Source organism: Macaca mulatta, chromosome 10 (genome assembly GCF_049350105.2).
Source record: "Macaca mulatta isolate MMU2019108-1 chromosome 10, T2T-MMU8v2.0, whole genome shotgun sequence".
Lineage (NCBI taxonomy): Eukaryota > Metazoa > Chordata > Mammalia > Primates > Cercopithecidae > Macaca > Macaca mulatta.
Genome location: NC_133415.1, coordinates 8662399 through 8685065, shown reverse-complemented (window position 1 = coordinate 8685065; position 22667 = coordinate 8662399). Strand labels below are relative to the sequence as shown.

General features: G+C 46.8%; 1 protein-coding gene across 6 annotated transcripts in view; it reads right to left on the bottom strand.

Moving 5' to 3' along the window:
* ARFGAP3 (ADP ribosylation factor GTPase activating protein 3) overlaps positions 1–22667 on the bottom strand; it is a 64280-nt gene that overhangs the window by 1586 nt on the left and 40027 nt on the right. For 4 of the 6 annotated variants that reach the window (XM_077948616.1, XM_077948617.1, NM_001266947.1 and 1 more), the window contains 6 exon segments: positions 20705–20833; positions 19831–19953; positions 13482–13613; positions 11156–11279; positions 9431–9521; positions 917–1038 (listed from right to left, as the gene is read on the bottom strand). In XM_077948616.1, the coding sequence (XP_077804742.1) occupies positions 917–1038; positions 9431–9521; positions 11156–11279; positions 13482–13613; positions 19831–19953; positions 20705–20833 (721 nt within the window). 6 annotated transcript variants of the gene reach the window in all.

The window sequence follows — 22667 nt, the reverse complement described above, 5'->3', positions numbered from 1 at the left end:
CTGACCTGAGGGACGTGAAAGAACTCTGTGAATTTTAACTTCAGAGTCAAATGAAAGGGAAGACTGTGCTATTCACAGTGTGAAAACAGCTACATCAAGAGTCCTGGGACTAAGGGAACTCTCCAGAACGGGAGGCACCTCCATGCCCTCCTTAACCTGCAGCCAGAGCAACATCTGCCTGGGGCCAGGAACCCCCTTTAGAGGCACCACAGTCCACATGTGGACAGTCCACAGTCCACCACAGTTCCAGTCCTACTTCCTTTAGCAGCATCTTTAATAGAATCCTTCTTCAATGGCCTGATGTAAACAAGAAGGTACAAAGAAACGAGCCATTCATATCGTCAGAGATGGCCTCGACTCTTATGTGCAAGTATGTGCCATCCTTGGCTTATGTTTTCACTCGATAGAATGTGGTTTTAGAAAAACTTCTGATGACATGGAAATGCTCCTAACATCACAGAGAAAAAGCAAGATATAAAACCCTATATACAATATAATCCCTTTTTGATTTTAAAAAGATATGTATATCCTTTTTATCTATGAATAGAAAAATATCCTTAGAAATCTAGAGCTAAAAATATACCATAATATTAAGAGGTTATCCCTGTGATATGGCATTACAGATAATTTCAATTTTCTTAATACTTACTTCTCTGTTCCAATCTAGGAAAAAAAAACTGCATAATGGTCATGACAATTCCTCTAACAATTCCCAGAGAGTCATACATTAGAAAATATTAAATATAAAATTATAATTTCTGGTTTTCATAATGTCCTGGGTTATACTGTAGCAAACACATCGATCCAATAACATATAATTGAATTTTCCAGCAGTTGAAGATTGAAGTAGGTCTCATTTTCAAACTGCTGAATCTACTACCATCATAGCCAGTGAGCACCGCCCCATTCCACTGACCTGAATTGAAGTCACGACTCCATTAGCAAAGACGGAGAGTTTTCCAGCAACGGACCTCACTCCCTGCTTGAATTGCGCCATGTCAGGGGCACTGGGCAGCACGTTGGACAGGCTGTAGTTCCCTGCACACACACACAAGCTGGCTCATTACTGCCATGGCCATGGCTGCGGCAAACCCTGTGCCCAGAGTGCTCAACGGCTTCAGAGAACCTGGATGTCTCCCCTCCTGCCGCCTCACAAGGAGCCCAGCAGTGGGATGGAGACTCGGGCTGAAGTGGCAGCCCTGCCACGATCCACATGAGAGAATCCACATGAGAGAAGATGTAGTATGGGGGACTTAACACCACCATGAGTTCAAATCCTGGCACTGCCACTTCCAGGCTATGTGCCTCTGGAGAATTTAGTTCCTTGCTCTCTCTGGGCCCCTTTCCTCAAGGTGCTTAACATAGCCCTGGCAGGTAAGTACCCAGCAAAAGGCAGATGGGCCAACACGGATGGCCTCTTTCACATCGCCTCCTCCCTCTTTTGGTAACAGTACTCCTCCCTTCCTCCGGGAACCACCTCTCCCTTCTACCCTGTCCACAGGCATGGGCTCATGACCCAGGCCTGACCAATCAGAGCCTTCCCTGGGATGCACGTATCCTCAAATGAGAGGAGCCATTTGCTTGCTCTGGGGTTACTGGCAGGGACGAAGCAAAGCAGCAGCCATCTGTGACTAGGACTGCCCCTCCCACTCGCTTGGGGGATGGAGGAAGCTTGTTTCCTCCCCGGGGAGGTGAGCCACATGGATACATCACTGATGCTCTCTGACTGTGACTTAGAAGCCGAGCTCCACTGCCAGTCTTCCCAGGTACAGAAGTTGACACTTCCACCCTCTCTGCTAGGACCGGTGTTAGTGGGTTACTGTTGCTTAAGTTTTGGTTGCCCTGACATAAACATCACCATAATTGCTACCAATGTGGGTGAAGTTCATCAGGGTTATCACACATAAAGGAGGTCTGACCACACTCCTAGAGCTGACAATCAGGGGTTCATAAACTTCTGTGTCACAATTGTAATAAGACGCTGCAGGGGCTCAGTGAGCTCAACGCAAACCCTGAAGGTCCTCAGAAGTAGCCACACCTAGCTATGCCCTAAGCCCCACGTGACACCACCTGTTCCTTACAAAACAGAAACCCACCGGACACAGTGGCTCACGCCTGTAATCCCAGCACTTTGGGAGGCTGAGGTGGGTGGATCACTTGAGGTCAGGAGTTCAAGACCAGCCTGGCCAACATGGTGAAACCCCATCTCTACTAAAAATACAAAAAATTAGCTGGGCATGGTGGCGGGCACCTGTAACCCTAGCTACTCAGGAGGCTGAGGCAGGAGAATCACTTGAACTGGGGAGGTGGAGGTTGCAGTGAGCCAAGATTGTGCCACCCCACTACAGCCTGGGTGACAGAGTGAGACCCCATCTCAAAAACAATAACAAAATAGAAATCCTTGGTCAAGTCCCTCTCTGAGAACAAAACAGAACTGACAAGTTACCCTGCAATGTGTCCCTTGGAAGAGACACTGCATTTGCCCACAGCACTGTTCTCATGCCTACCACAGATGCAGGTCCTCCCATCTCCATCTCCAGCTGACTATGTAAAATCTTGTAGGCCTTCGCCAATGACAGAGTAGAATTCCAACACAGTGATGGGACTGGGGTGCTGTCTCCTCTGGGGGCTGCCTGGGCAGGCTGGAGGGGCCAGGTGGCCATGGTCAAAGACAGCCCTAGTGTGCTCAGGTTACACAATGAGCTCCAGGAAATGACAGCTCCAGCCACCTGCTCAGGAAAAGTGTCCTTGACCCAGGGAATCTCTCGTCCCTATCTGTTCTCAGAACACCCACAGTGCGTACTGAGGACACCACCACAGACCCGCTTTTCCACAGCTCACCACCTACTAAGGAAAGCAGACAATTAACTGATAACACCACTAAAGTGTGACCTGTGTCATGTGGAAGGGACACAGAGCAAACTCAGGTAAACAGCTTGGAGGTGGCTGCAGGGGTCCAGGTGCATGGGGCGGTACCTGAGCCTGAGCAGGTGGCAGTGGGGATCGGGAGGGAATAGGCTGAGCGTCCTCAGGAGGCAGGTGTCAAGAGACACACTGACTGACGCCGAGGCAGGCTGGGAGGCAGGCGGATTAAGGATATTTCCCAGGTTTCTGCTTGAGCAGCCAGGAAGAAGACAGCGGCTCCCCTCTCTGAGACAAAGGGGACGCTGAGCTACACAGTGGTCCGTGGTTGCGGCAAATGCCCTGGATGAGTCAGGACAGGACAGGTGACGCTGAGCTAACAACCACCCACAACTGATGTTCGCTGTGCCCAGTGCAGGTGGGCAGGGGGTTCTGTACATCACAGCCACTGGCGGTCCAAGCCCACGGGGCCACCTCTTAATTCCAGCTTCCTTGCCTACTGTGACAGGGAATGAAACATGGCAACACACACACAGCTCTCAAGGCTTGTGCTGGAGGCGGAACACATCGCCACTGCAGCCTGGCACTGGCCATGGGACACGGGAGGTAGTGGGAGGCGTGTTCCAGCCTATGCTGGCCGGCGGGCAGGCGCTCAGACTCAGCAAGCTCCTGGGGTCATTCATCATCCCTCCACCCATTCATCCTCAAACACCTGCAGAGGGCTTCCTCTGCCAGGCTCTGTCAGGTGCCAAGGGCACAGAAAGGAGAACTGATGGTCCGCTGGGGGAAGATGGTCATCACATGGTCTTGCCCTCGGTGTAAGGCACAAGAGTGGTGCAGGGGGCACTAACCAGGCCCCCAGGGTAAATACAGGTTGGGGGGCTGTCTGGGGGAATGGGGAAGAGAAGCATTCTGGGCTGGGGGCTCCACAGGCTCAACACCGCTGGAGCGAGTCACAGCAGTAAATCATGAGAAACGAGGCTGGAAAGGCCAACGGAACCATGGTCCTGGAGGTGAGTGCTGGGTGGGGAGCTGTGCTTCAAGCTCTCGAGGGCAGGATTTTCAGCACGGATGACTGTGTTTCGAAACATCATTGTGGGAGGACTGAGGAGAGGGGTGAGCAGCAGCCAAGACCGGAGCAGGAGGACCAAGCAGGGGGTTGTGGCCACGCTTCAGGTCTGGGGTCACCCAGGAGAGACTCCGATCATATGGGTCTATGGTGTGACAAGGGAGGTGGAAGGTTCCAGGACAACTCCCAGGCTCCTCAAAATAAGATCTTTTTTTTTTTTTTTTTTTTTAAGACAGAGTCTTGTTCTGTCGCCGAGGCTGGAGTGCAGTGGCACAATCTCAGTTCACTGCAAGCTCCACCTCCTGGGTTCACGCCATTCTCCTGCCTCAGCCTCCTGAGTAGGTGGGACTACAGGTGCCCGCCACCACGCTCGGCATTTTTTTTTTTTTTTTTTAATTTTTTAGTAGAGACGGGGTTTCGCTGTGTTAGCCGGGATGGATGGTCTCAATCTCCCCACCTTGTGATCCATCTGCCTCAGCTTCCCAAAATGCTGGGATTACAGGCGTGAACCACCACGCCCGGCCCAAAATAATAATTTTCTTTTTCTTTTCTTTGAGACGGAGTCTCGCTCTGTTGCCCAGGCTGGAGTGCAGTGGTGACATCTTGGCTCACTGCAAGCTCCGCCTCCCAGGTTCACGCCATTCTCCTGCCTCAGTCTCCGGAGTTGCTGGGACTACAGGCGCCTGCCACCACGCTCAGCTAATTTTTTGTATTTTTAGTAGAGATGGGGTTTCACCGTGTTGGCTAGGATGGTCTCGATCTCCTGACCTCATGATCTGCCCACCTCAGCCTCCCAAAGTGCTGGGATTACAGGCGTGAGCCACCGCGCTCGGCCCAAAATAAGAATTTTTAAAAGAATACCAGTTCTTTTTTTTTTTTTTTTTTTTTTGAGACGGAGTCTCGCTCTGTTGCCCAGGCTGGAGTGCAGTGGCCGGATCTCAGCTCACTGCAAACTCTGCCTCCCGGGTTTAAGCCATTCTCCTGCCTCAGCCTCCCGAGTAGCTGGGACTACAGGCGCCCGCCACCTCGCCCGGCTAGTTTTTTGTATTTTTAGTAGAGACGGGGTTTCACTGTGTTAGCCAGGATGGTCTCGATCTCCTGACCTCGTGATCCACCCGTCTCGGCCTCCCAAAGTGCTGGGATTACAGGCTTGAGCCACCGCGCCCGGCCTAAGAATACCAATTCTAATCTCTCTGCTTCGTGGAGACAAATGAAGAGAAAAAGTAATTCCAAGATTATAAGAACAAGTTTGGGCATTGTTTGTTTGAGACAGGGACTCACTCTGTTGCCCAGGTTGGAGTACAGTGGTGTGATCATGGCTCACTACAGCCTCAATCTTTTGGGCTCAAGTGATCCTCCTGCCTTAGCCTCCTAAATAATTGGGACTACAGGCGTGAACCATCATACCTAGCTAATTTTTTTATTTTTTAAATTTTTTATAGAGATGGGGGTCCCACTATGTTTTCCAGGCTGGTCTGGAACTCCTGGGCTCAAGCAATCCTACTTTGGCCTCCCGAAGTGTTGGGATTACAGGTGTGTATCACTGTGCCTAGCCAAACAATGAGTTTAACAACAAAAATTGCTCCAATGGCTACTTCTCAGATAGGCGTAACAGATGCCACTTTGCTAAATACATGCCACTCTGGTTTAACTGAATCTCTGTTGGCAATGCCACTGCACAGCTATACTGTCTGACAAGCACATGTGGCAATAACCAAACCGGACTGCCTGACTGCGGACTGAGGGTAGTGCTTTTGAGGCCACACTCCCAGACCCTGGGCCGGAGCAAGGAGAAAAGGAGACAGTGGTCAAGGGACCCCGCAAACAACCAGCCACTTGACCCCACGATGCACACAAGGAAGGGTGCAGGTGTCTGCACTGCCACGCAGACGTGCTCTCATTCAAACAATCAGAATTGGCTTTCTGGAAAGAGACATGCTGAGGGGACAGCTGGGTTTGAAGCTTTTTGTTGTATCCTGGCTCTCACACGCTGCCTCCACTCCGTCATCTGGTGTCTGAGTGCCTCACACCTGCCTGAGGCAGTGCCCAGTTGATGGCAGTCCCCCAGCTCCAATGACCCTGTCCCACGGGTGTGGCCACAGGGACTGCTGCTGTGCCAGGTCAGGTTGGCTGCGGGCGCTTACATGTGCTTCCCACTCAATCCTTCAGCTACAGTGAAATAGAGTGCCCGTAAGAACGGCCGCAGGGTTCCTGGGCTAGAAACAGCCCCGGAAAGTAGCTTACCTCACCAGAAGCATTTCAAATGTGGAAATTAAGATAAGGAATACAGAATGGCTTCTTTTTTCTTTCTTTCTTTTTTTTTTCGATACAAGGCCTGGCTCTATTGCCCAGGCTGGAGTGCAGTGGCACGATCTCAGATCACTACAACCTCTGCCTCCTGGCCTCAAGTCATCCTCCCACCTTAGCCTCCGGAGTAGCTGGGACTACAGGCATGCACCACCACGCCTGGCTAATTTCTGTATTTTTTGTAGAGACACAGTTTTGCCATGTTGCCCAGGCTGGTCTGGAACTCCTGAGCTCAAGTGATGCATCCTTCTCAGCCTCTCAAAGTGCTGGATTACAGAGGTGAGGCACCACGCAGAATAGTGTCTTTTTTTCTTTTCTTTTTTTCTTTTTTCTTTTTTTTTTGAAACAGAATCTCATTCTATTGCCCAGGCTGGAGTGCAGTGGTGCAATCCAGGCCACTGCAACTTCCCCCTCCAGGGTTCAAGCAATTCTTGTGCCTCAGTCTCCTGAGCGGCTGGGATTACAGGCACCCACCACCATGCCTGGCTATTTTTTTTTTTTTTTTTGAGACGGAGTCTTGCTCTGTCACCAGGCTGGAGTGTAGTGGTGCGATCTTGGCGCACTGCAACCCCCGCCTCCCAGGTTCAAGCAATTCTCCTGCCTCAGCCTCACAAGTAGCTGGGACTACAGGCACGTGCCACCACGCCCAGCTAATTTTTGTATTTTTAGTAGAGATGGGGTTTCACCATGTTGGCCAGGCTGGTCTCGATCTCTTGACCTCATGATCCACCCGCCTCGGCCTCCCAAAGTGCTGGGATTATAGGCGTGAGCCACGGTGACCGGCCTAATTTTTGTATTTTTAGAAGGGATGGGGTTTCACCATGTTAGCCAGGCTGATCTTGAACTCCCGACCTCAGGTGATTCACCTACCTCGGCCTCCCAAAGTGTTGGGATTATAGGTGTGAGTCACCGTGCCTTGCCCAGAACAAGTTTTAAGAACTTGTTTTCTTAAAACAAACTTTTACTTCAATAACAAAGTATTAAAGACAAAATAAAAGAAAAAAATGTTATAAAAGAAAACAAGCTTTTATGGAGGCAGAACACATAAAGCTCTTTGTTGAAATATGCTCTAAATAATAAAAAAATAAACATTTAATAAAACTTGCTGGTGCCTGTAATCCCAGCTTCTTGGGAGGCTGAGGAGGGAGATTTGCTTAAGGCCCAGAGTTTGAGACCAGCCTGGGCAACACAGTGAGACCCCAGTGGGGGCAGGGGGGTGAAGGTTTCTGGGTGGCCTCTCACCCCAGGGTGCACCTTACAATGACCACGAAGTGCCAGGGATCAGGGTTGGTTTGGCACCTACACAGGCTCAAGAAAACTTAATGGATCTTTGTTCTCTGAAAGGGAACAGGAAGGTAAACACAGGCTGGCCACTATTTTGTTTCAGTAACTGGAAAGGCTGCTCTCATTTGATCTCCAATTTTTTTTTTTTTTAAACAAACAATGCTTCAGAGAAAAACTTCTACTGACTTAAATTACAAAAGCATCCATTGCAGGGAGTCGGGGGACTGAACAATGCAGGTCTCTGGACTGGCCTGCCGGCTGTGCCAGGGCCCCTACAAGGCGACCCAGCACTGACCTGTGGGGGCAGCAAGGCTGGGGTTGCTGGAGGCCTCCAAAGGTGGCTGGAGAGCCTCTCTGCCAGGGATGGTCACAAAATGAAGTTGCCCTGACAAAAGGCCAGGACACTGAAAGTCTGGAGATGGAACAAGCCAATGAGCCTCACCTGCCCCCACCAAGACTCACTGCCAGGAAATGCCCAGTCAGCAAGTAACTGCCTGAGGGAAACGCGCCCCTCTGCTGAGGCTGGGGTGAGGCACAGGGTGTGCTGTTGCCCAGAGAGTGGCTCGTGGGAGCCGCGGCCCTGGCTGCCCACCCCCAGGCACCGCCACACCCTCATTGGCAGTGGATGTGCTGGGGCTTGTCCACTCTGGCCGTGGCCTCTGGCTCCTTGGGCTGCCTGGCTCTCTGCCAGCACAACCCTTGGCTCACTTGGTGCCACCTGGCTAGGTGTGTTCCCTCCACCGCAGCACAGCAACTTGGTAGTGCCCACTGCACCCCGAGGGCCACAGTGTGTCTCTATAACATTCCCAAACCGCAACCCAGAATGTCTGACACTCAGACCTTCTCTGTCGAGCTGTTTCTCTTTGGACTCTGAAAACAGCTGTTCTCTGTGGCTGTAAGGCCAAGTGTTTGCCCAGGTTGGTCACCTAGAGCCACACCCAGTTCCTCTAGGCCTAGAAATGAGGTGTGCTGAGGGTGCCAGGCCTGGAATGCCTGGCTCCTGAGAATCCTCCCTCCCCTTGGCTCTCCTGCTGATAAATGGGTTCCTGAAATGACCTCAGAGGACGCTGCTCCTTTCATGTTAACCGCGGGGCCCCCTCCTCCCCACTGTGGCTTGGCAGAGGCCTTTGTAGGGTACTCTTGCAAGGCATCCCTCAGTCAGGGGGATATGGAAGTCGAAGCAGAGGGGCCGGTGCTCTGAAGCCCACCACTGGGCTCCCAGGCTGCCCCATCCTAGGTCATCCCAGCCCTGGGAGGACCAGATACCTCTTTGCTGGGGTCTGAACCCTGAAGAGGGATACGGGAGACAGGCAATTCCCCTCCGCTTGCTCACTCCCAAAGTTGTGTTCTGTCTTCTCTGGAAGAGATGCTGGTAGAGCCACATGCTTCTCTCTGCCTCTGCCCACCCCTGGGGCCTGCTGTGTGCCAGACACTTGGTGGCACTTTGTATTTCTCATTTAAGCCTCATGAAAACCTTGAGAGGTAGTTTTATCCACCCACGTTATGGAGAAGGAGACTGAGGCTAAAGGCGCCATGACATACTCAAGGACTCACAGCTAGAGGGTGGTTAGGATCACATGGGAGCCCAGGGCTGTCCACCTCTAAGGCTAAGACACCACATGGTATTTCATAGCACATCCGCACTCAGCTAGAAAACATTCCTCTATGACAGTGTTTAGAAGGATGATTGCCAGGCAATGTTGGGGATGATGCTTTCATTTCATGACTTGGTCTCCTCACATGTGAAGCCTGGAATAGTAACTTCTACTCTACCTGACTTACGGCAGAGATCAGAGCATCAAATAATGGTTGCTAAAATATCTTGGAAAAGGAAACAGTCCTATCTAGATGAAATGTGTTCATACCGTAGGCATGACAGAGACCAGCTCTTGTTCAGTGACCCCCTACCTGCTGCCTGCTTCCTCTGCTCCTCGAACAGATCAGCCGAGCTTATGGAGGAACTCGCCGACAGCCTCTCTAGGCGGGCCCTGGTCTCATACTAGAGAAGACAAGGAAAAGGAAACGTTAGGCTCCAAAGATCATGGGCAGTTTTGCAAGAAGAATCACCGAAGAGCTGTCATTTCAAAGTGTTTGTCCCCCAGGCTCTCTCTCTCCAACAGTTACTGAATGCCACTGCCAAGGCCGGGTCCTGCGGGACAGCACAAAGCTCATGTTCTGCATGGGAGGCAGGTCACAGGCCAACCGATCAACATACAGCACCTCAGCCAAGACGGCCAGTGCGGAGGCAGTCAGAGGGAGGGAGGGAGAGCAGCATCTCTCTCCTGCTGCTGCTTCTAGCCAGCGGTCAGCAAAGGCCACTCTGAGAGGCTCTTTTCCAAGCCCCATGACACTATTTTAAAACTGAACTTCAATGTCAACTTTGAAGCAAGGCAGATATTATGGACCGTGGGAAAAGCGAGGGCCAATTCTACTTTCGAAACGATGGCAGAAGTTCAAACTTCTGCAAAATACATTCAGCACATTTTAGGGAACCATCGTCCAAATAGTCAGAGGCACACTAGCCATTCAGGATGAGAGGGAAGACGTAAACCTCCCCACTTCCACTTGAGTCTTACAGCTTAGCAAGACTTCACTCTGATGAGTTCATTAACATTTCTTTTTTTTTTTTGGAGAGAGAGTCTCACTCTGTCACCCAGGCTGGAATGCAGTGATGTGATCTTGGCTCACTGTAACCTCTGCTTCTGGGTTCAAGCGATTCTCTGCCTCAGCCTCCCAAGGAGCTGGACTACAGGCGCACACCACCACACCCAGCTAATTTTTGTATTTTTTGTAGAGACGGAGTTTCGTCATGTTGGCCAGGCTGGTCTCGAACTCCTGGCCTCAAATGATCCACCTGCCTCAGCCTCCGAAAGTGCTAGGATTAAGGTGTGAGCCACAGTGCCTGGCCAAGTTCATTAACATTTCTGAGAAAAGCCAACAATCTGAAAATAAATATATGCACTCCCCAGAAACATATCTGGCCAGGCATGGTGGTTCACGCCTGTAATCCCAGCACTTTGGGAAGCCAAGGCAGGCAGATCACCTGAGGTCAGGAGTTCAAGACCAGCCTAGCCAATATGGTGAAACCTCATCTCTACTAAAAATACAAAAATTAGCCAGGTGTAGTGGTGCATGCCTGTAGTCCCAGCTACTTGGGAGGCTGAAGCAGGAGAATTGCTTGAACCTGGGAGGTGGAGGTTGCAGTGAGCTGAAATTGTGCCACTGCACTCCAGCCTGGGTGACAGGGAGGCCCCGTCTCAAAAAAAAAAAAAAAAAGAAACATATCTATGTGCTTCATTTCACTATGTTTAAAAGTTATTAAGTAAATTACAGCTGCATCAACAATTGTTTGAAATACATTCAAAAGATACTGGATAATGGCTATTCAAAACACCGAGAGAGGAATAAGAGAACTGTGAGGTAAGTCCTTGTCTTGTAAACACTCCTCTTGCTGAGGCGGCAAGCACACGATCAGTTACACAGACCTGGGTTCAAGTCCCGACTCCAGCACTTTCAGGCTGGAGGGCATCTGGCAGCCTGAGTCTAGCTCACTCAGGATCTCCTCCCCAGTGCCTACACCCACACTTCTTTCCTGCATTATGGGGCACCCAAAGAAACTCTCTGGACCCTTACATCAGCCTGGGCTTGTCTTCCAAAGTACATATCTGATGAAATGGCCTTGACATTGCCAAACTTCTTCTGGGCCTCATCTGTATTTTCAACTGGCTCATAATCTGGCTTGCGGCGAGCAGTAGGTCTGCAATTAAAAACAGCCAACATTAGGTTAACTAATTTGAGGTGAAGCAAATGTGTTTCATACTCATTTTATTTTTTTTTTTTATTTTATTTTTTTTTGAGACGGAGTCTCGCTGTGTCGCCCAGGCTGGAGTGCAGTGGCCGGATCTCAGCTCACTGCAAGCTCTGCCTCCCGGGTTTTTACGCCATTCTCCTGCCTCAGCCTCCCGAGTAGCCGGGACTACAGGCGCCCGCCACCTCGCCCGGCTAGTTTTTTGTATTTTTTAGTAGAGACGGGGTTTCACCGTGTTAGCCAGGATGGTCTCGAACTCCTGACCTCGTGATCCGCCCGTCTCGGCCTCCCAAAGTGCTGGGATTACAGGCTTGAGCCACCGCGCCCGGCCATTTTATTTTTTAAAATGCCAATAGCAGTAAATTTTGTAAAAGGATTTTAGGCCATTTTTAAAAGCCTGAAAATTCTAATTTAAAAAAAAAAAAAAAAAAAAGAATATCCAAACGATACAACATTTGAAGGAATTTCTGTTTAAAATGGGGTCTGTTGTTTCACATTTCAGATCAACTGGTGAACACTGAATACATTGTTTGGAATGTCCATAGGACACTGCTCTCTCTACATTGTATAGGATATAAAATGTCCCAGTTACCTGGGACAATTTCAAGTTACATCTGTTGTCCCAACATATTAGTAGTGCCCCTTTGCATTCTCACAAGTTCTCTGGTTGGAAAATAAATTCATTCATAATCACCAAAAACTGGAGTCAGTCCTTCAGTAGGTGAATGGATAAACTTGGCAATTAAGAGGAATGAACACAAGAATGAATGAGTCTTGACCAAGTGTACTAAGAAAAGTTAAACCAGAGTAGGAAGGCCAATTGCTACATGACTCCACTTATATGACATTTGGGAAAGGCAAAATTGTAAGGCCAGAAAACAGACCTGGTGTGACCAGGGGCCAGGGGCAGGGGAGGGGGGACTACAAAGGGCATGGGGAAAATCTGGGGGTGATGGGAACTGTTTTGTTCCTTGGTTTTGGTGGTAATTACATGAACGTATGTGCTTGTCAGAACTGTAAGTATAAAAAGATGAATTTTACTATATGTAAATAATATCTTAAAATTTGGGGAAAAAAGGCCAGGTGCGGTGGCTCACGCCTGTAATCCCAGCACTTTGGGAGGCTGAGACGGGTGGATCATGAAGTCAGGAGACTGAGACCATCCTGGCTGACACGGCGAAACCCCATCTCTCCTAAAAATACAAAAAAATTAGCCAGGCATGGTGGCCAGCACCTGTAGTCCCAGCTACTTGGGAGGCTGAGGCAGGAGAATGGTGTGAACCCAGGAGGCAGAGCTTGCAGTGAGCCGAGATTGCGCCACTACACTCCAGCCTGGGCGACAGAGTGAGACTCAATCTAAAAAACAAAAAATTGGGGAAAAAGGTGAAATCTTCCTGGCCTAGGCCACCCCTGACCCATGGATCAGAATCTTCAGGGAAGAGGCCTCCACACACATATTTATTTCAAGGTCCACAGAGGATTCTGATGTGCACCTCCTATTTAGAATCAATAATTTAAAATCAAAACAGGCCGGGCATGGTGGCTCACACCTGTAATCCCAGCACTTTGGGAGGCCGAGGCAGGCGGATCCATTTGAGGTCAGGAGTTTGAGACCAGCCCGCCCAACATGGTAAGACCCTGTCTCTACTAAAAATACAAAAATTACCCTGGCATGATGGTGCGCACCTGTAGTCCCAGCTACTCGGGAGGCTGAGGCAGGAGAATTGCTTGAACCTGGGAGACAGAGGCTGCAGTAAGCTGAGATTGTACCACTGCACTCCAGCCTGGGCAACAGAGTGAGATTCCGTCTCAAAAAAAAAAAAAAAAAATCAAAACAATATTCCTAAAATAGTAGAACAAAATTATTCACTAGTCTTACAAAAGGTTTCAAAAGGTTTTCTTTTTTGAGGGGGACAAGGTCTTATTCTGTTGACCAGGCTGGAGTACAGTGGCACGATCATAGCTCACTGCAGCCTTGTACTCCTGGGCTCAAGTGATCCTTCGACCTCGGCCTCTTAAAGTGCTGGGATTATGGGAATGAGCCACCGTGCCCAGCCCCTTACAAAGGTTTTCATGTCATCATGTTATCAGCACTTTTTTCCCAGAAATGCATGGATTCACTACTACAACCCCACAGTTTTGCATTCATACCTGTCTGAATAGCCTGTGGTTTTCAGAATGGTTTCAGTATCTTTGCTGGTCTCTTTTTTCCAGTAGGAATCTGAACTGTCATCCCAGCTAGAGAAAGAACTGCTCCTTAACTCCACTGCCTCGTCAAAGTACCTGTGTGAGCAAGAGTACAACGGTGACTTTGGAGGTCCTTGCTGACACTCGTTCTGGGCCCTCTCACTTCCACGGATGTGGGGGATGCCTCCCTGAAGTTAATGGCAGTCACGTTATTAGGTCTAGCCAATGAGACAGGAGCAGACGCGAGGTGTGTCATTTCCAAGGCCTTTCAAGTACCTGTGTTCAACCTTGCCAAGTCCTCTCTTCCCAAGCTACACGGAAGAGACTGTGTTCCAGGTGCTACAGTCTCAGGTAGGTAAAACCTCCATCAGTCTGGACAATCAAAGTGACACATGGAGGACAGGTACCCTAGAGAACCATCTGCACCCTCAGCTGAGTTCATGTGAAAAAGAAATCAACTGCCATTGTGTTCAGCCCTTGAGATCTGGGGGATGTTTGTTACCTTAGTATTACTTGGCCTATCCAGACAACACAGGGCATCTTTAAATGTTATCCACCACAGGTTACACATTTCACTCTCTTTAGGTCTTACTCCGCCTGGTTAGGCAGTCACAAATAACACCGCTGGGCCTAGAGAACCGACTCCATACAGGAAGCTTCTTGTTGGCAATCCCTTCCATGTTAAGTACATTCAATGAAAATGATGTAAATGACGCTAATTAACCTTCTCCTGGAGTTGGATACAAAGCTACGGATCATTGATCACTGGACCATTCTTCGGATACTCTTTCAGCCTGGAGCCTGCAGTAAACTTGATCTGATTTGCAAGCATCTCAGGAGAGCCTGGTCTTCGGATCAGTTTACACTTTAATTAACCAATTATCACCGAGCAGGGCATTGCTCAGAGAGCAGCACTCAGTGGCGGCCTTTTGTCCTGTGTGATTAGAGAAAAATCTTTGACCAAGAGCAGCAAGGTCTGCCTGGAACAGGAGCGACTGACAGGCAAGGTGGATGTGCCAAAGCCTTGAGAAAAAGTGACCATCAACCAGCCAGGCACGGTTTCTCACACCTGTAATCCCAGCACTTTGGAAGGCCAAGGCAGGTAGACTGCTTGAGCCTGGGAGTTCCAGACCAGCCTGGGCAACATGGCAAAGCCCCATCTTGACAAAAAATGCAAAATAAATAAATAAACAAATAAAATAACTGTTTCCTGACCATCTCTGGGGATTAAAAGAAAAAAATTAATGGGGCATGGTGGCACACCTATAGTCCCAGCTACTTGGGAGGCTCACCTAAGCCTGGGAGGCCGAGACTGCAGTGAGCTGTGATGACGCCACTGCACTCAAGCCTGGGTGACAGGATCACCTGAGCGTGGGAGGCTGAGGCTGAGATGAGCCGTAATCATGCCACTGCACTCCAGACGGGGTGATAAAGTGAGATACTATCTCAAAACAAAAAGTGACTGTGCTATGCCAGAATTCGCAACAGCTTAGGATGGAAAAGCAGTCTGGCCAGATATACACACCTCATGAAGGCAGTCCAAGAAGTTCAGAGGAGAGAGGCAGATCCCAGGGAGGTCTTAGGAAAGGAAGGGTGACAGAAGAGAATACAGAGGCCTTAACAGACATCATCCAGGCTTTCTCCAGAGAGTAAGGACAGGAAGCACACTGGAAACAAGGTGAGCACCAAGCTCTGTGCTATAAGGAGTTGCACAAAAGATGGAGATCATAGGTCAGAGGGGCCAGTAACCAAAGGCCAATGTAAGAGGAAAGCAAGAACCCCTAAGAGCAAAGAGGCCAGGACCTCAGTGAACTAAGATCTGGGTGGGGGACATGCTAAGAACCAATTTACTCTTTCTTGGCAGAAAACAAAACAAAACAAAACAAAACAAAAAAAGGGACAGAGTTTGATAAACCTGCTGTTTGGAGCAGATGGTATGATATTACATCCTTAATAGACAGAAAGTAGAATTTCTCAATGTGGCTTCTGTCTTCTCTGGCAAGAAGGTCATTAAGAACAAATCTCATGACACTAGCATCTTCTCCTTAGGAAGGAAAACGCGGTGTTCAAAGTGTATCTGGATTTCAGCTAGAAACCAACCAGCCTTTCCCCATGGTGGACGAGTGGATCTGTACTACACCCAGGCTCTGCCTGGAGGAAGAGATGACCGATTCCCCTTCAGAGAAGAGAGATCAGGACACTGAAGGAACCGGAAGTTACATCAGAGGAAGGTTCAAAAGATGTGGGATGTGTGCGGGCCTGGAAGGTGCTATTCACATGTTTGAGGGACTTATTTTAAGGGACCATGAAAAAACTAAGACCAATTCAATGAGGAATTTTAAAACTACTTAATAAGCACCTGTGAGGAGTCAGGCACTCTGCTAGGGGAAGACACAGGGCAAGAAGACACATTCAGCTCCTGCCCTCATGAGGCTTGTGAACTGGCTTATGGAACGGAGGCTGACTTGAGCGCAGAAGCCTCAGAAGCTGTGTTAATGAAAGGGAGAGTTTCTCATGGAGCTGCCCTGGGACCAAATGGCTGCCCTGAGAAGGAATGGTACAGTAGAGGCTGGATGGCCCTGGAGTGGGAAGAGGGGGCTCAGCACTGGACTGGTGCAGGGTGAGGGTGAACTTCCAGGTTCTTTATGACTCTGTGATACTAAATTTTGTAGATTGAACAACACTCTAGGTAAATAACATTCTTCATTCTTATAAGCCAATGTGCTTATCCTGAAATGTAGGGGAATCTGATTACTTTTAAGTGACTGAACTATTCAGAAGTCAAAGGAGAGAGACAGCCATTGGCTTGGGTCCCCCTGACCAGCATAAGCCTGTGAGGCAGCAGTCTGTGCGTGGGCTGGATGGCGCCTTCTCTTCCAGTCACCCATGAGAGGCTCTCTGTGCTCATGCTAAGCAGGAGCAACTCAGCAGGAGGACCGGCAACTCACTAAGGGGATGGACAGACCACCAGTCAGGCCTCCAGCTGACCCTTGGAAGGACAGGGTGAGTGGGACCACTAATGGCCATTAGTCCCTGCTCAGAAACAAACAGACTTTCCTTCCTCATCGCCAAACCTTTACTGGCTTTCTAATGCTTTGACTGTAGCTCTCAATGCTTTTTTACTTTTATTTTTGCCCTCCCACTGTCTTTACCCAATCTTGAAAACATTCCTTAAAATCCCTTGATAAGAACATCCTAATATCACATTCTCTCTGATTTAGAGCTATAGACAGTTGTCTATTCTAATGAAGGCCATGCTGGCTTTATAAGGCTGAGCAAATTGTTCTAGTTTCATTATCTTGTACTCAATATATAATTATACTGTTTATATCCTGGAAATAATGGAACTCAATAATAGTAATAAAAAAAAACCAAGGACAGGTTTTATCTTATTTTTAACAGAAACAGAACTCTTTCATAATTCATAATATTCAAGTTCTAATGGGCTAATGAATAATTTGAAAGCAGTAAGAGCTCTTCATCGAACTATTATATTTGCTTTCAGAGTCCATGTTTATTTTACCTCAGTTGCCAAAGTACCTAATAGTACCCTCGTTCTACTAATGGTGGTTACCCTACCAAGGAGGACTAGAGAAGGCATTTATGTTCCTATTAGACAATCTGCAGGGCGTGATAAACAATACTGCAAGGTCTCTCTGGCAAGAGTCCAGGAGGCAAGGTCTATATAAATATGCCATCTGCTCCCAGGTTTCAAACTGTAACAGTTTCACAGTAACAGTGGCTTCTAGGGGCTAACCCTTTTGATTAAGCCTTGGAAGGAGGGGAAGTCTGAAAGATCCCTGAAGCCCTTACAAGGCAGAAAGGCCCCGCAAGGGCCTGTCAGTGACCTGGAGCCAGTGAGAATCTCTGAAGTTCCCATTAGGCAACCTCACTTAAGAGTTCTCTTAGCAACCCGGCTACCAAGCAAGAGTACTGATTTAACTTAAATTGTCTCTTTTTTTTGAGACAGAGTCTTGCTCTGTTGCTCTGGCTGGAGTGCAGTGGTGCAATCTAATCTCACGGCAACCTCTACCTCCCAGGTTCAAGTGATCCTCCCACCTCAGCCTCCCAAGTAGCTACGACTACAGGCATGTGCCGCCATGCTTGGCTAATATTTTTGAAACTTTTTGTAAAGATGAGGTCTCACTATATTTCCCAGTCTGGTCTTGAACTCCTGGGCTCGAGTGATCCTCCTGCCTTGGCCTCCCAAAGTGCTGGGATTATAGGTGTGAGCCACCATGCCTAGCCTAAACTTTCTTTACTATCATCTGTAGAAGTTGCCAATAAGCAGTGAAATAATCAAAGATGTGCGAGAAGCCACACAGGCAAATACAGACCCGTATTGCCAAGTGTTTCCTCTGACCCAGACTTAGTCCATCATTTAATATTCATATCTGAAATGATTTGACATGCATGCAGTTTCCAAATCAAATTACGCATTTAATTTTATTCTGTGTAAAAATCTATTTACATACCTTTAAAAGGCATGATTTGGGTATCACTTCTGAGTAAAGTGAAACTTGATGCATTATACAAGCTGCAAAGGATAGGCAAATATAAAACCACCCGTGTCTCTGAAAACACCACCATGGAACACCACTAAACTACTATCTTTTTTTTTTTTTTTTTTTTTTTTTGGTAAAATCCCTGGACTTGAAATAATTTGGAGCTATACTTAAGAGACATTTTTTAAGGATAGTATTCTTTATACAATTCCTTGTCTATAAACATTGATAGGAAAATATACAATTTCACAATTAGATTCTAGGTAATAAATTTATATCTGTTCTATATATGAAGTATATAGCTTTTATACATATGAAAACGCTTCAAACCTATAAATTGCCAGACAACTCTAATGCCCTCCGAGATGTAAGTGATGGAGCCTTCCGGTAAGCACCACCCATTACTGACAGAAACACCTTCAGTTTTCATGAACTGCTAACCCAAAGGTGGTCCTCAATGTGGTTAGTTTAACTACCTAACAATAGTAATTAAACATTTAGGCTGGGCACGGAGGCTCATGCCTGTAATCCCAGCACTTTGGGAGGCTGAGGCCAGCAGATCATTTGAAGTCAGGGGTTTGAGACCAGCCTGGCCAACATGGCAAAAACCCATCTCTACTAAAAATACAAAAAATTAGCTGGGTATGGTGGCACACGCCTGTAGTCCCAGCTACTCAGGAGGCTGAGGCAGGAGAATCCCTTGAACCTGGGAGGTGGAGGTTGCAGTGAGCCAAGATCATGCTACTGCACTCCAGCCTGGGTGACAGAGTGAGACTCTATCTCATAAACAAACAAACAAAAAACATTTAGACTGAATCACACGTCTCTTAAACTGAGTTTCTACATTATCATATAGCAGCTAAACATAGTAAGAGCCAAGCACCATTCTAAACGTGCTATAGTATTTGCAGTATCTCATTTGATCCTCACACAACCCTATCAGATAGGTACTACTAGAGTCCCTAATTTACAGATGAGGAAGCTATAGCACAAAGAAGTTAAATAACTTGGCCCAGGTCACACATAAGTGAAAGCCAGGATTCAAATCCATGCCATCTGGCCCCTGGGCCCATATTCTTACCCCTCTGTTCCTGAGCTGTGCCCTCTCCAGTGAAATCACAGGTTCATTTGGTACTTTTTTAGCAGACCTCTCCCTGGGCTGGGCAGGTCCTTACAAAGTGAACTGACTCAAGTTTAAACTTGTTCTTTTGCTCTGGCAGGCCACTTGACCGTGCACTGATCTCCACAGTCGACTTCACACTAGAGTTATGCATTTTGTCTCAATCAGATAGTGAGTGCTGAAGAAGAGAAACCTGGGCTTTACTCTGGGATCCCCTCAAGGTGCAATCATGTTCCTCATTAATAAATACACACACTCATAGAGTTTATTTAATGTACAGGTGTACCAATTGGAGTTTTCTGAAGCTGACATTCTGAAGCACAGAAATCTGCTGAAGCCCTGAGAAAGAGCTGTGAAATATTCCAACTGCTGGACTAAAACTAAACAACACACACCTTCAGGATTTTGCAGTTTTCTCCAATTTCATAATTTAAATAAACACATCTCTCCTACCTTTAACTCACAGTTGCTGATTTTATTATCAAACATTTTAATGTTAGCAAACATTGTCCTTTCACAAATGTTTCTCTAATTTTTATTTCAAAGAATACCTTTGGCTTCAGTCAAAGCTTTTAAAAACAGTGGAGTAAACTGATTTGTAATTTCTTCTAATGCAAATAAACTAATCAATCCATACTAATCACTACTTTTCAAAATGACACTTTAACGATGATTTGTCATAGAGTACCTTGAGCTGGAAGTAAAATATGAATCGTCACTGTCATCGTTGTACTTTTTTCTTGGTTTTGCCATGATGGGTGATTCCTGTTCTATGGTCTGCATATCTGAAGTCACTGAATGTGAAATACCACTTGAGAAAACAGAAAAATATATATATTAGTAGGTTCACAAACTTTTGTTTCACCAAAATAAACAAAGCTTTAATTTATATTTTGAACAAAGACAAATTTATTAGAAGGGTTAAAAATATAAGCAATAAAACAATTTTTTTTTCTGGTGCAAGCTTTCAAAAATGTTAAAATTTTGTGAGGACTGTGTCTACCCAAATACAGTCACAAATATTGGTTATGGGTCGGGCTCGGTGGCTCACGCCTGTAATCCCAGCACTTTGGGAGGCCGAGGTGGGCGGATCACGAGGTCAGGAGATCGAGACCATCCTGGCTAACACAGTGAAACCCTGGGCGGCGGGCGCCTGTAGTCCCAGCTACTCCGGAGGCTGAGGCAGGAGAATGGCATGAGCCCGGGAGGCGGAGCTTGCAGTGAGCCGAGATTGTGCCACTGCACTCCCGTCTGGGTGACAGAGTGAGACTCCGTCTCAAAAAAAAAAAAGAAAAGAAAAGAAAAGAAAAATATTGGTTATGTCCATGGCTTCCTCTCCAGTAGGTGCTTCATGAAGAGCTAGACCTTTTTCCTTCTTTTAAAGAGCCAAATTTGAAAATTTTCATGTTATAGTGAATACCAGAGCAAAGCAAAAATAATTAGAGAAGTTAATGAATAACAAAAAAACCCTCTAAAGTTGAAACTAACAGAGTCCAAGAAAAATCCACCGATGATTGGCACACTGTTTTAAATTCTAACTTCAAGAAAGCAGTCTCACATACCTTCTGCAATTTCCAAATCCCATGCCGAGTCTGTCTGAGTCAACATTTTTTTTGCCACTAATGTTCAACTTTTCATCTTTCTTCATTTGAATTTCAAGATCCTTATAGGCTAATCGTAATGATGAAACACTGCCAGAAAAACCAAATACTCCTTAATTTAGCTTTAATCCTTTGTTCTTACATTAAAATAGCAAGCAAAATTAAACATGTAATTTATACTTTTAGCTCCATGATTCTTTCCATAATTAACAATTATGAAGGCAAGTTGGCGTTTTTTCTACCTGCCTTTTTTGAATAGATGTTTAAGAAAATTTGAATGAGCCTACAGCTCCTTTCTCACTGCTGCTCAACCTATGCCACTGTTCAAGTTTAGTTCACATTACCTATTATTGTAAAATAACATAATGTATACCCAAATCACTTCTATATGGGATAGTGAAAAGCAGAATTTCTTACTTGGATTATTTTATTACACTTCCACATTACATAACAAAGCATGAGGTTAGTCTCACTAGTCTATCTTAAGATAAAGAAATGTATAAATTTGACTTTACAAATAGATCAAAGAAGGGGCTGTTAATTGTAAAAGGATCCTTCCATTTACAAAATAATTTCTTGTAGGGTATCTCCATGAAATCAGGCTTCTGAGAGTGTTTAAAATGGCATAGTCACTCATCAGCTAATAGACTCTTTAGCACTACTAGTCAGTCATATACCACGCTTCTATTTAAAATCAAGTATCTGCCACAAGCAGGATACCAAAGGGGTAAAAAGGTGTACAAAACATTGTCCTTGCTCTCAGATTTCTAAAAATGCAATAATGACTTAATTTTTCATAAAAAAAACTATGCCTATATAGCAAGAACAGCAGTTTGCATCATATTTTAGTGAGACAGCAACATTTCAGGGCCCTGAAAAATGATCTATCTCCTTACAAGGATTTCTAAGTTACCATCCACTTTACAAAAACATGTAAAATGTCATGAATTCCTGGCAAAAGAGGCATTGTATGAATTCCTAGTAATATAAATTTCTGTGTAGTAACAGGGAAGGACAACAGAATTTCTTTCTGTTTTTTGAGATAGTCTCGCTCTGTCGCCCAGGCTGGAGTACAGTGGTGCAACTTCCACCCACCAGGTTCAAGTGATTCTCCTGCCTCAGCCTCCTGAGTAGCTGGGATTACAGGTGCCTGCCACCATACCCAGCTAATTTTTGTATTTTTAGTAGAGACGAGGTTTCACCATGTTGGCCAGGCTGGTCTCAAACTCCTGACCTCAGGCAATCTGCCCGCCTCTGCCTCAAAGAGTCCTAGGTTTACAGGCGTGAGCCACCGTGCCCGGCACAGAATTTCTTACTAGGAAAAAGTAATCTTGCTTTTGCTGTTTCTTTTCTTTAATGAATCAAGCAAGATTTCTTTGGTTTTCACGTGGCAGTTTGTTTTCCTTACTCTTCCTACAGAACAGGTTATGGCTATTTTACTCCTTAACAAATAAATACTACTTTTTCTTTTGGAGGAAAACAATAGCTCTGTTTAAAATCATGAATACATATAATTACAGCAACAGATTCCTCTGGAGAAGATGCATGGGGATGAAAAGGTTCTACTAGAAAGATAAGAGATGGAAAAGTTTTCCTTCCTAGGTAATCTGACATGGGACTGGGTCACTCACTAAAAGCATGCACTTTGATATCCAAGCTTACGAGAACATCTCTCTGGAAGAACCAGCAGAGTTAAGTCAGAACACGCGTTTCTCAGAACTTCAGGAGCGCTTACGGGTACTGGCTCAAGGGAAGACTACAGGACACAGATCAAACAAGCGAAGTAGCTCGAGGCAGCTCTGCCTCTTCCTTCCTTCCTACCAAGTGGGCACACAGAGAGCCTCTGAGGATGGGCTGGGAAACTGCTAGAAGGAGACCAGGACACTGCATGGGCCGTTTAGTTTCACACCCTGACAGTACAAGA